Source organism: Balaenoptera musculus, chromosome 20 (assembly GCF_009873245.2).
Source record: "Balaenoptera musculus isolate JJ_BM4_2016_0621 chromosome 20, mBalMus1.pri.v3, whole genome shotgun sequence".
Classification (NCBI taxonomy): domain Eukaryota; kingdom Metazoa; phylum Chordata; class Mammalia; order Artiodactyla; family Balaenopteridae; genus Balaenoptera; species Balaenoptera musculus.
The window spans coordinates 47,432,460-47,445,861 of record NC_045804.1 but is presented as its reverse complement, the minus strand read 5'-3'; the positions used below and the strand labels follow the sequence as shown (position 1 = coordinate 47,445,861).

At 51.8% G+C, this 13,402-nt stretch overlaps 1 protein-coding gene across 6 annotated transcripts in view; it reads right to left on the bottom strand.

Annotated features, from left to right (window-relative positions):
• Positions 1-13,402, bottom strand: part of RAP1GAP2 (RAP1 GTPase activating protein 2) — a 216,548-nt gene that overhangs the window by 180,645 nt on the left and 22,501 nt on the right. For 5 of the 6 annotated variants that reach the window (XR_005017852.1, XR_005017853.1, XM_036837485.1 and 2 more), the window contains one exon: positions 1,862-1,897. Coding sequence is in view for 4 of the 6 variants with exons in the window: in XM_036837485.1 (XP_036693380.1) it covers positions 1,862-1,897 (36 nt within the window). In the remaining 2 variants the exon portion in view is untranslated. Of the gene's footprint in view, positions 1-1,861; positions 1,898-5,006; positions 5,088-13,402 lie in introns of those variants that run through there. The other variant, XM_036837488.1, reaches the window with a different exon arrangement.

The window sequence follows — 13,402 nt, the reverse complement described above, 5'->3', positions numbered from 1 at the left end:
AGGCCACTGGGGTCCCAGTCTCAACACTGGCCCATGCCCCCAGCCCTTCACTCCACCTTGTAACTAGTTCCTTTGCAGGTTACATGTATCATCTTTACTAGTTAAAACAAACAGGCCCTCAATAAACGCTTGTGAAATTTAACTAGATGTCCCAAGACGGTACCAAAAAAACCCACTCCGACCACTCTACACCCCTTAGTAACTCAGTTTCCTACCTAGCATCTCATGCAATACGCGATAGGAAGCTCTAGGAAGGCCAGACATCACTGTGCCCACTGGACAAAGGATACGGAAACTGAAGTCCAGAGAAGTTTAAGTGTCTTGCCCAAGAGTGACTTGCCCTAAATGCTGGACTGCCCTGATGCACACCCCACGCCAATCAGCAGAGGCACAGACAGGCCCATTGTCCCGCCCCATCTTTAAGAGCTACTTTAGAAGCTACCTCCTCCTGGCAGTCTTCCAAGATTGCTCCCACTACATCCCTGCCATCAACTCTACAGAGAGACTGAAAGCCCTCAGAGGGCAGGGACAGTTTTCCATCCATCCCTGCCCTGCTAACTGCCCACCCTCACCCTTCTGAGCAAAACAAACCTGAGTGGGAAGCTTCCTTGTTTTGACCCCCCTTAGATGCCAACTCGCAAGACTGGCTGTGCTCTGCCCAGGGAAGTGTACCCAGAGGATGCACAGTCAGTGCTGGCAACTAAATGGCATGGCAGAGAGAGGCCAGCCTGGAAAATCTTTCATCTGAGATGGGGGAGTTACAAGCAGGAGGGGCTGCCTGAAAAGGAGGACACTTAGTAGAGGAATTTTTCATGCTTGAGCCAATTCACATGTGGCAGGATAATATTTTGAGCTAGTGACCAATGCTGTTTTTCCCTCCTAAAATTTCCCTCCTTTTTAACTCACTTAATTGGAGAAGGTGGTTGGTCAGTACTCATTGCCCAAGGGAGGGATGCAGTTGGGAACCGACTTTTGTTAAGTCTCAAGGGGGAAAGAGGATCCAGATGCAGACAAAATGGTTTGGCCAGAAACACGGAGGGAAAAGAACGAAGGTGATGAGACAGGGGCAGTCAGAGGTTCTAGGACAAAGGGGTGTCTGCTCAGGGCTCCCCAGACAGACCAGCAGACACATGGTAAACCGAGGCAGACAATCAATCCCCAGACCCTGAATCTGGTGCTGGAATTCTCAGAGAGCCTCAGGGCCAGGCTGATCAGGATGACAAATGTCTGGTAATAGATGACTCGATGACCAACTGACCACCCACAAACACACACACACTGGGGTGTTTTGCCAGGTCCTAGAACTGTGTGGCACAATTTTCCAGGTAGGTGGGAATGTCAGAAAGACAGCCTGGGACTTCCCTGGCGGTCCAGTGCTTAAGACTCCACACTTCCATTGCAGGGGGGCATGGGTTCAATCCCTGGTCAGGGAAGTATGCATGCTGTGCAGTGCGGCAAAAAAAAAAAATAGCCTCTTGGGACTGGGGCTATAAAAATTATATATAAAAATAAAATGATTATAAGTGATGGAAAATTAAAATATAAAAATTAAAGTGATGGAAAATACAATTATCTTTCTTATACCCTTGAGTTGTGGCCTGAAAGTTTCACTGCCGTACACATTTCCACCACACTGGTCCCTCTGCTTGCTTCCCAGCATCTGCCTTTTCCCGGATACTTCAGGAATCAAGAGCTCAGTCCAGCCTCCTCCAAGTCCACAAGCCCCTGGACTGAGACGGAGAATCTGACAAATGCAACAGTCCCGCTCACGTTTTCCACAACCAGGAGGGAAATGAGGGCCCCAGAAGAGCTCTATCTGCCGTTACCTCTGACCTTTACGTAACAGGAAGTGGCTACTTACTTGACCTTCAGGCTCGCCAGCATGGTCTTGTCGATCCTGCCGAGAGAAAAGCAAGGGCTTCCGTCAGTGCCAGGGCTGAAGGCTCCCACCTAGCACCTGCAGGGGACAGGTCCCGGGGCCAGCCCAGACCACCAGCCCTGCAGGGTCCTGGACAATGTGGCTTCAGGAGGAAGGAAGTCCTCCTCCAGCCCAGAAAGGGAGGACTTGGGAGCTCTGGGAGGGCTGGAGCCACTCATAACCCAGTGAGATGGGTCCTGTTATTCTCCCTATTTTAGAGATGAGGAAACAGGCTCGGGAGGATACAATCACTGGCCCAGTCTGGATCCCAGTATCTGACTCCAGACCCAGGGATCTAAAGCACTTTGTATGCCATCTCTCCTTTCGTTACCCAAGCTCCACAAGAGGACTCTGCAACCCAGCCTCATGGGTCACAGCGGCTGGACAATCAATGCATGGATATTGCCTGGGATTCTGCTTTAGAAAGATGCCGCAACCTCCAGCACCAGGGACCCTCCTGCTCTGGGAGCTGCCAGTTCCTCTAAGAAGGCATAAGCCACTCCTGAGACAGAACCTGACAGCAGGCGCCAGGGTGCACAGGAGGTGGGATCTGTCGGGCACAGGAGCTCAGAGCCCGGAAGATCACGTTTGCGGCAGACTGTCCTGGCAGCCAGCAACTCTACCCCAGCCTGCGCCCACCCTTGCTGGAAGACAAGGCAGGGCTGCTAGGCTTCTATTTTTACCCTCTGCATATGTCAGCCCTTATGGCTGGTAAAAGAGGCCCCTTCCTCTCTCCAGAGACAGAAAGGTAGGCGAGATTCCCACTCTCTGTCTCCTCTTGTTTAGGGGGTCACAAATACCAGGGTCACATCACCATCAGTGTCACCACTGCGCCATGTCATCATTGCCATTAATGCCACCAAAATCACCACCACCTCCAGGAGGCTTGAAACCCTGTAAAGTTCTTATAGCCACCTCTGTCCAGCGGCTCAGCTCTGCCACAAGCTCCCCATACACGCAACTACTGGGGCCCCAGGGAGGAGGGGAGCCGTGTCAGGGGCCACACGGTGAGGACGCAGAGCTGCCCCAGCAATCACGAGTCAGCACCAAGCCCCTGAGCTGGGGGGTGGGATCCTTCCACCCTGAGTAAACTCCCAGCACCTCTGATCCCAACAGCAAAATAAGCCACACCCGAGGCTCCTGGCCCAGGTCCCTCCTCCCAGCTTCTTCCCCACGGGCCCCCTGGGCCCCTTCCTTGGTGCTTCCACAAGGCCCCCAGGGGTCTCATTGGGTTCCTAACCCCCTCTGGTATGGAGACCCTCCTCCTCTCCCATTCAACTCACTGAAAGGGAGTAAGGTGGACCCAGGAGCAGATCCCTGCACTCTGCTCTAACATCTGTCACCCAGAGCAACCCAACTGGAAGCCCTATCCATAAGCCCTTACATTTTATATTTTCCCTAGGAATCTTTTTAAATTCTTACAACATCTCTTCGTTGTGGGTAAGGCAGAAATTCCCCATTTACACATGGAGAAACTGAGACCTGGAGAGAGGAAGTGTCCCATCTGGGTTCCTCAAAGAGCAGAAGAGTAGCAGCACCTTCCTTAACCCAGGGTTCCCAGCATGCCCTCTCACCCCACCACCCGCCACCCGCCACCCACCAACTCTCTGGGTCACACTCTGGGCCACAGCAGCCCCGGTCCCGGGACCCACGTCCACACCTACTCAGTCAACCGGGCTCCCACGGGGGTGTGGCCTCGGAGGGCAGGGTCTATGGCTTGGCAGGGCTGAGATGGGGAGATAGGGCAGCGCTGTGACACTGAGCTTTTCCCTTTCAGGAAACCAAGGTCCCCAGGTTCTTCCAGGTGCCATCTCTCTCCTCTCTCCCCTGCCCCATCCCATTCACTCTCATCACTTGTCCACCAATGCTAGTGGACAACCACCCTGGCATCCAACGGAGCTCCGAAAATACCACCCCCAAGATTCTTTTCACTGACTGGAGTGGACCAGGGCTCCAGGAATCTGTAATTTAGCCCTCAAACAACTGCAATATCCCTTCCCTGCTGAAAGCCATCCCCGCATGATAGACACCCTAACCCTCCAGCCCTACCAGGAAGCTCTGCCATCCCATGTCTTGCAGCCCCTGTGCTCCCTCCCACTCTCTTTCACCTCTTATGCCCCCCACTACTGGCCACCCAGCTTCCACACTAGGACAGCCCTGGCCACCCTCCCCGCCTCAGCAGTGGGAACCTCTTCTTTGACAATGCTCCAAGCCTAGAAGCTGAAAGGAAACTGATAATGAAAACCACTAGACCCTGTTCCCCAGCTGAGGAGAAGCTGCCGGCAGCTGGTAACCAGAGACAAGTCTTTGACCTCAGTTTCCCCACTTTATGGCCCCTTAGGGAGGAAAGAGCCTCTCCTTTGTCCCAGACAGAAACTTAGCAGCAAAAGGTGGCCCAGAAGGTCAGGCAAGACGCTGGGGCACAGCCCCAGCTGCTCAGACTGGCTGTAGGGGGAGGGCAGGGAGGGGCCCCTGGCGACAGGCCTGCCCCCTCCTCTCACTGCTCACCCCTGCAGAGAGGAGACAGCCCAAAGGCCAAGCAGGCCACACACTCTCCCGACCACGAAGTCACAGAGATGACCCAGACAGGAGCATAACACACATGCACAGACAAGAGCACACACAGGTCCAGAAGCTCCGAGGCGCAGACCGGCATCCGCTCAGAAGCGCAGAGTGCACACGTGGTCACGCGCCGGCACACCCACCCAGTCAGGCACACACCTCACACCCGGCCGCACAGACGTGCACACCTAAACACACAGTCCCAGATACACACGTGTTCACAGTCATCACAGATGCACATACACATGTATGGAAACACATGACACAGAGGCCCACGTTCACCCGTCAGAGTCACACTCACACTGGCTCCAGCTCCGACCTCTGAATTCCCTAGAAGATTGTACCCAAGGGACAGTGAGGAAAAGCCTGGTGCTCCCCCCACAGGATCGTCCATCTCCATCCCGCCAAGCATCTGAAAGTACCCCCCCACTGCCCCCTACAGACCAGGTCGCAGCCACAGGCTCAACCGGGCTTCACGGCCAGATTCGCTCCCACCCCTTCACCCGCCCTCCCATCTGTTACCCACCATCCGAAGCCCCCAAAGGAGACGCTGCGCTTCCTGCCAAACATGGTTGTGACGGAGGGGCCCCTGGTCCAGCGATGCCCCCGGGGCTGTTGGCAAGACTGCTTCGGCCTCGGAGCAGCGGGGTCGACAGCCACCGGCAAAGGGCGGGGCGCCCGGCGTGGCACCTCCCCCAACGCCTGCCCCCCAGCCCGGCTTCCTGTGGGTGAGGCCGCGGGGTGGGAGGGGTGTCCTGCCCCCCAGGACGCACCAAGACAGGCAGGGGAGGCCGCAGAGGGCAGCTTCCCCACGCCCGGAGGAACCCGCAGCTCCGGAAGGGGCTCGGCCGGCAGATTGCACCACAGCCCGGGTTGGCAGCTCTGCCGCACACAGCCCAGGCTGCCTGGAACCCAAGGAGGCCCGAGGATTCCCATGATTGTGCCTGGGAGGGGGAGAGAGACCTGGCTGGAAGGCGTAGGGAGCCGGACCGACGCGGGCCCACACCGACTCCCTGGGGCTGCCGGAGGCGGGACCTTGGCCTTTCTGCCTCCACCGTACCAGATAAACCTGCCCCACACGTGCACGCATGTGGACACAAGTATACGTGCACCCACGTGGGCCCAGGGGCACACACACGTGCACACATATACGCACAGGACCCACGGGTACACCTAGGCGCACGCGTGCTCACATACATCAGCAGACGCTGGCACACACGTGCACGCAGGTACTGCATGCTCACATGCAGGTGCGTGCATGTGACATTTACAAAGACACCCGCACATCCACTCATACACATACAACTCCCCATACAAACACACGCTCACACACACATCATACACGTGCACACACCTAGGCGCACGCTCAGATCGCACACACGCCTACAAGGCGCCCTCACGTACACAGGCACAGGCACAGGCACAGATCTGTACTGCTCAGATGCCCTTGAGCGTCTAGACAGAGGTCAGCAGTGCCGAGCTCCTGCCGGCAGTGGCAGAGGTGGCAGGTGGCACCGATGTGCACGTCTTTGCCTTTCTCACTGGAACCACAGGCTAGTCCTAATCTCTGTCTGCACCAGTGCTGACGGTGCCTGGTACACGGTAGGTGCTCACTAATGAGAGCCCCGTAGAAGAGTGCAGCACATACATACAGCAGCCTAGGGTAGAGGGACACAGGTGGGGTGCCAGGTCCCCGCCCCTACCAAGCAGTGGAGAAGCTTCCACCATTGGCCTTTCCCACTGGCCCACCTTCCCCGGAGCTGGGAGTCAGGTCCGCGCTGTGGTGCCAGAGGGCCACCCCCAGGTTGTGGACAAAGGGCACAGGCATTTTTATTTTCTTGACTCCTCCACTGCAGGGGACACAAGGGGCCTCAGGCCCTATGGGGGCAGCACAGGGTCCTGACCGAGTTCAGGGCTACGGGTGGCAAGTGTGGGGTCCTGTGCTCCAGGGCAGTTGGCTGCTCAGCAGGAGCCTGGTGGTCCTTGGTTCAGGTTGCACCCTCCACCCTCACCTTCATCAGAAAAGGAAGGATCAAGTGGTTCACTCCCTAGGGTTGCATAGACCACCGGCTTCCCGCTGGACATCCACTCCACCCAGATCTGTCACCCCTACTGCACCCACCCCACACTCAGGAGATGCTCAGCAGGTACCATGGACACCCTGGGTCCTGCCTGTCCTGCATCCTTTTGGCCTCCCTCTGAGCAAGACAGCTCTGTGCTCCATATCTGCCCCCAGGCAGGACACCTGGCCAGGCCTGGCCAACCAGGGCTTCACCCTCCTGGCTGCAGTGACTGGTTTGGGAGTGGGCAGGGGACCTAATCGGATCCAACAGGACTCACTCCCTCAATGCTTCCCCCCTCTCCTCCCCAGGGTTGCTGAACCACAGGATGGAGCACCAGGGTAAGCCAGAAACGGCTCACAGCCTCAGCCCAGGAGTCATATGGGTTACTAATAACTAATAACCCACATTCCTTTTGCAAAGTACTTACTTTTTTTATCAATTAGAGGGAGTTCCTAGTGAGCCCATCATTGGAGCACATCATCTGACAGGCTTCCATGTGGGAGAGAGAGGAGGGGCTGCAGTCACAGCAAGCTTGGGCACTTCCGGCCTTCCGTCTTATCTATTCTTATCTGTACACACATGTGACCACGTGTGCTTGCTGACCACCAACATTTCTAGGGGAAGACACAGCTGACAGATGCTCTGATTCAGGCCCTCCTAGTCTGCAAAGACACCCAGATAAAACCCAGGTAGGAGGCCACCTGGGCCAAATGTTCGCAGACCCAGAGGGGACACAGGCCCAAGCCCAAGCATCTGAAGGTCAGAAGGGCAGCCCAAGGACCAGGTAGGGAGGAGCATTTCAAGACCAGGCTGGATTCTCCCACCTTGCACGGCAGCCACAAAAGACACGGAGTCATGGGATTCAGACACCTGACCAAGGAGCGGCAATGGCCTGGCTGCATCAGCAGGAAGGGCACAGGACTCACAGCCTGGACTTGAAGTTGAGAGTCCAGAAGGGCCGGTGCCCTCTTCGCCCCCCAGAGTAAGGGCCCAGAGAAAGAGAAGGGAAGTTCCCAGATAGCTTTCAATTTTACCGCATAAGCTCGGGAGGGAGGTGAGAGCCATTCTAGAGCCTCATCCACTCTCCTCTCCTCAGTGCTCAGGCTCCCAAGCTTTGGAGCTGTGTGACCTCCAGCAACTTACCTAACCTCTCTAGGCCTCAGTTTCCTCCTCCATAATAGGGGGTGGCTGCCACCGACCTCACAAGACTATAAATGAACGTAAACACAGCGCAGGGCTCCCATACCATTACCGGAGCTGTTATATGTACTATCTATTACGATTCCACCCCCTCCCTCGGTCCCATGCAGCTTCCAGCTGCCCCTGCTCTGACCCCTCTGTTCTTCTGGGTGGAGGTGAGCAGCAAGGCGTCCACGGCTCTCTGGGAAGGACTGCAAGTCAAGAGAAAAGAGAAGCACGCTGTGTGCCAGGCCCAGCCCTCCTGCCCCACCAAGCACAGCCCAGCTTCCTCCCAAACCTCAGCTGACTCAGCATGTGGGCAGTCAGGGTGGAGATAAGGACAAGCTATGGGGACAGGGGGGCCAGGGGCAGCGCTGTGACTGTGAGTTGACAGTGGGTCAGCACTGACCTTTCAATCTCACAACCACCTCTGAGATAGCACCGCTTTATCCCCATTTTACAGACGGTGACACTGAGGCACAGAGAGGTTAAGGAACCTGTGTGATGGTGGCAGAGCCAGGTCTGACTCCAGAGCCCAAGTTCTCAGCCACTGTTCTGTACAATGATCTGCATCATCAGATCAAACCTGCCCCACTGACTCTGGAACCTACAGCAATGCCCAGTTCACGCAACGCCCATTTTACAGATGGGGAAACGAAGGCCCTGAAAGCAAAGCTCAGCTCAACAGCCAGGAAAGAACAACAATGAAGCAGGAAAGAGCACATGCCTGAGTCCTTCTCACCTGAGGTTGCTCCTTGCCCTTCCACAGAGGAAGGGCCCACTTTGGGTCATCAAGTCACAAGGCCCTGGCTTCCCCGGTGGAGGCCTGTGGGTATTTCTGGTCCAGCTGAGGGAGCAAGTACCAACCAGAGCCCCAACCCCGGGACAGAGCTCCAGGGAACCCACCCAGTTCTCTGGATTTTAGAGAAACGTGGAGCGGAGAAAGCTGGCTGGGATCAGAGGAGGAGAGGCAGCCCAGGCCCCTGCCAGGAGCCCCTCCATCATATCTGCAGTCCCTTGAGGGCAGGAGGGAAGGGAGAGACAGTGTGGTTTCCTCCACTTCAGCAGCTCTGTCCTCGCAGCCACCAGCAGGAGGTAAAAGATGAAACAAGCTCCTTTCCCAGGCGTGGGGATGAGGCAGTTACAGGAAGCTGAGGAAACAGATGTCCCGAGAGAAGCAGGCACTAGATCATTCAGCCTGGATCCTCCCCCACTCCAGACAACATAAGCTGGCATCAGTACCGACCCCGTAAGGCTCAGCTCTCCTCCTATCTCGACCACTGAATCACCTTGAGCAGGTCACGTGCTCTTTGGAGGCTTCAGTTGACCTTGCCTCAAAGGGGAGGCTAGATTAGCCTCTGCTTCCTTGATAAACCAGGTGAGGACAAAGCACAGTGGCAGTGAAGGACACTCTGATCTCCAGGAAGACAGGGTGCCATGGTATTCAGAGCCAGCAGACCCACACTGGTTGGGAATCTACACCTTGGGATGGAGATAAAATGACATCTCACATCTGCATTGTGATTTACAGTGCCCTGATCACTTCCCCCCTCACACTGTCTCAAGGGCTAGACTGAATTTCCCATTGCACAAGTTCTGAAAAGCAAGATGATGACCAAAAAAATTACAAGAGAAGCGCTTGTGAAAACTCGGTTCCAAGAGCAGGACCCCAACATATGACAGTTGTGTGATTTATTCTGATTTGTTCGGTAACGCTGTCTACCAAGAGAACTCCCAGCAACACGTGGTTGTGAACTAAAGAAGCTGCAGCATGTACCATTATTTTAAATTATTTTTAAATAATAATAAAGTATTTTTACCCATCAGATAAGTTAAAAAAAAAAACCTTGATAATGGTGTGAGGATGTAAGGAAACAGGCACCCCACCATTAGTGTGTAGATATTTGGCAAGATCTATTAAAATATTAAGTGCACATACTGTTTGTGCCAACACTTCTGTTTTTAGAGATTTATCCGGGGAATTCCCTGGCGGTCCAGTGGTTAGGACTCTGCACTTTCACTACCAAGGGCCCGGGTTCAATCCCTGTTTGGGGAACTAAGATCCCACAATTTTCGTGGCACGGCCAAAAAAAAAAAGAAGAAGAAAAAGAGATTTATCCTACTGGTAAACTCATACAAGCTGACAAGATCTATGCACACAGATGTTAACTATATCATTGTTTATAATAGCAAATACAATTAGTAACATAAATAACCATCATTTCACGATATTGTGGAACAAGCATACAATGGAATACTGTGTAGCCACTGAAAAGAAGGAGGTAGGATTTATATGTGTTACTACATAAAGATACCCTAAAAACTAAAAAAACAACAAACAGGGGTTTCCCTGGTGGCGCAGTGGTTGAGAATCTGCCTGCCAATGCAGGGGACACGGGTTCAATCCCTGGTCCAGGAAGATCCCACATGCCGCGGAGCAACTAAGCCCATGCGCCACAACTACTGAGCCTGTGCTCTAGAGCCCGTCAGCCACAACTACTGAGCCCGCGTGCCACAACTACTGAAGCCCACGCACCTAGAGCCCGTGCTCGGCAACAAAAGAAGCCACCGCAATGGGAAGCCCACGCACTGCAATGAAGAGTAGCGCCCGCTCGCTGCAACTAGAGAAAGCCCGCGTGCAGCAACGAAGACCCAACACAGCCAAAAAAAAAAGAAATAAAATAAATTTATTTTAAAAATTAAAAATTAAAAAATTAAAAAACAAAAAGACACAGAACAGGGACTTCCCTGGTGGTCCAGTGTTTAAGAATCCACCTTCCAATGCAGGGGACTTGGGTTCGATCCCACATGCCACGGGGCAACTAAGCCCGCACGCTGCAACTACTGAGCCCGAGCACCTCACCTAGAGAGCCCACATGCTGCATGTCAGACCCGACGCATCCAAAAATAAATAAATAAATAAAATTAAAAAAAAAAAAAAAAAGACAGAACAGCTCATATAATAGGATCCCATTAGTTTAAATAAATACATAAATTCTTAGATATGCCTAGACAATTTCTGGAAGGAAACATAAGCAATGGTCCAAGACTGGTTACCTCTGAAGAATGGAACTGGAACTGGAAAAGTGGGGGGAAGAACCTTTTCACTTTATGTCCTCCTGTGCTGCTTGATTTTTTTTTTTTTTACCAAGAACATGTTATAATTTAAAGAAAAAGTGTTAAACAGATGGTTTGCTAAGAAGAAGAAGAAAGAAGATGAAGACGAAGAGGAGGAGGGGTGGGGTGGAAGCTACAGAAGCTCATTTCTTTAAAACCTTCTTAAACTATTTAGAGCTCAGACTGACTGTTGACCCCGGTCCTGAGGTCACCTCTTCTACCCTGAAGGCAAGTCTGTCTTGCCCCAGAGAGGTAGAACCCAGGTCTCTCTCTCTCTCAGTATCTGACTCCAGATGGTTCTTCCATCCACTCTGGTTGTTTTGTTTGTTTGTTTTGTTTTGTTTTTTGGCTGCGCCACTCGTCTTGTGGGATCTTAGTTCCCTGACTAGGGATTGAACCCGGGCCCTCGGCATTGAGAGCACAGAGTCCTAACTGCTGGACCACCAGGGAATTCCCCATCCACTCTGCTTTTAAGCATAGTCTTTCAACCTTAAGTAAGAAAACCCCAAGGAGACCAATATACCACTTTGCTGGGGGAAATTTGACAGTTCACGTCGGAATCCTTACCTTCATGCCAAGAAGCTTCTAGAGTGCAGATCATGGCCAGTTTGGGGATCTGGGTGTTGGTTTTACATGGGTATGTCAAGCCTGTGGAAATCCATCAACCTACACACTTACAACCTGTGCACTTCTCTGTATGTATATTATGCTTCAATAGGAAGTTTTTTATAAATATGCATACATTTTGACCTAGAAATCCCAAGGGGAAAAAATCAGAGCTGTGTGCCAGGTTGTACTTTTGAGGGTCTCCAGCTCATTGTTGTCATAACTATGAAATGCTGGGAACAATCTAAATTTCCAACAGTAGGAGTAGGTTAGAGAAAGACAACATCTCTCAACAATACAGTTCATCTCAGCCAACCAACCACAGATAGAAAATATTCGGGAAAAAAATTTCCATAAAATTCCAAAAGCAAAACTGGAATTTGCCATGCTGGCAACTATTTACATAGCATTTACATTGTATTAGGTATTATAAGTAATCTATACATGATTTAAAGTATATGGGAGACCTAACTGACCATCAACATATGAATGGATAAAGATGATGTATATCATATGTATACAATCGAATACCACTCAGCCATAAAAAACAATGAAATTTTGCCATTTGCAACAACTTGGTGGACCTGGAAGGTATTACACTTAGTGAAACAAGTCAGACAGAGAAAGACTGTTATCATTTATATTTCAAATCTAAAAATAAAACAAAAGAATTAATATAACAAAACAGAAACAGACTCACAGATATAGAGAAGAAACCAGTGGATACCAGTGGGGAGAGGGAAGGTGGTGGGGGACAAGATAGGGGTAGGGAATTAAGAGGTACAAACTATATTTTCTAATAAATTTAAATGGAGTATAATCTTAAATTATTTTTAAATTAAAAAAATAAAGTATAAGGGAGAATGGCATAGGTTATATGCAAATTCTACACCATTTTATATAAGGGACTTGAGCATCACAGGATTTTGGTATACTGGGGGGGAGCGGGGTGGGGGGGCAGTCCCAGAAGCAATCTCCCAAGGATACTGAGGGACGACTGCATATGTGATGCCAGGGCAAACCAGGTACAGTAAGTCTCTGAATAGAATGCAACAGGCTAACTAATATGCTCAGGACTATATTGTTCAGGAGGTGAGATTAAAGATCATGACTTGTTCTTCTTTGTGCTTTCCTGAACTTTCTAAGTTTTCTGAAATAAGCAGGTTTTGCTTTTATAATTAGAAAAACACAATAAATGCTATTTAAAATAACAACAAATAAAAGGAAGTAAAAGGAGGCAAGAAAGGGGACGGGCCCAGTGTTATAAAATAGTGGTTCTCACATGCTCCAGGTGTGAGAACCACCTGGGGCTTGAATAGCATGGGTTCAAACCCCAGCCCTGCTGCTTGCAAGCAGTGTGAACTTGGGCAAGTTCCTCAACCTCTCTGTGCCTCAGACCAGACTCCCCATCTATAAAATGAGGATACTAATGGTACCTACCTCATAGGGCTGTTGGGAGGGGTATATGAGTTAATACGTGTTAAGCCTTCAGAGCGGTGTCTGGCACGGATCTGTAGACCTGTTAGCCAGTGCAATGGCTAAAATTCGGATACCATCGTTCTAGGGTAGGGTCATGGAATCTGCATCTTAACAAACTCCCCAGATGATTCTAATCCAGTGAGAAACACTGGAATGAAATCCACTAGGATACTCCCATTATCTTTGGGGGCCCTGGAGTTATCTGTAGGAAAGCTTCGGAACTAGGAGTTGTCTAAAGGAGATCACAAAGCCAGCTCTTCGCTCTCCCCCATTCAGCTGTGTCACTCCCCACCCTCCCCTACTACTGCAGAGCCTCACCTGGATACTTCCCTCTCCAGATGGGAGAGAAGGTAGGTGTCGGCGCCCTCTACAGGCAAGTCTGGGTAGTGCAAGGAGGAAAAGAGGGCATCTTCTTGCTTATATTTCTAGGATGGCAGCCATACTGCCCCCTGGCAAAAGGGATTGAGGGATGGAGGAA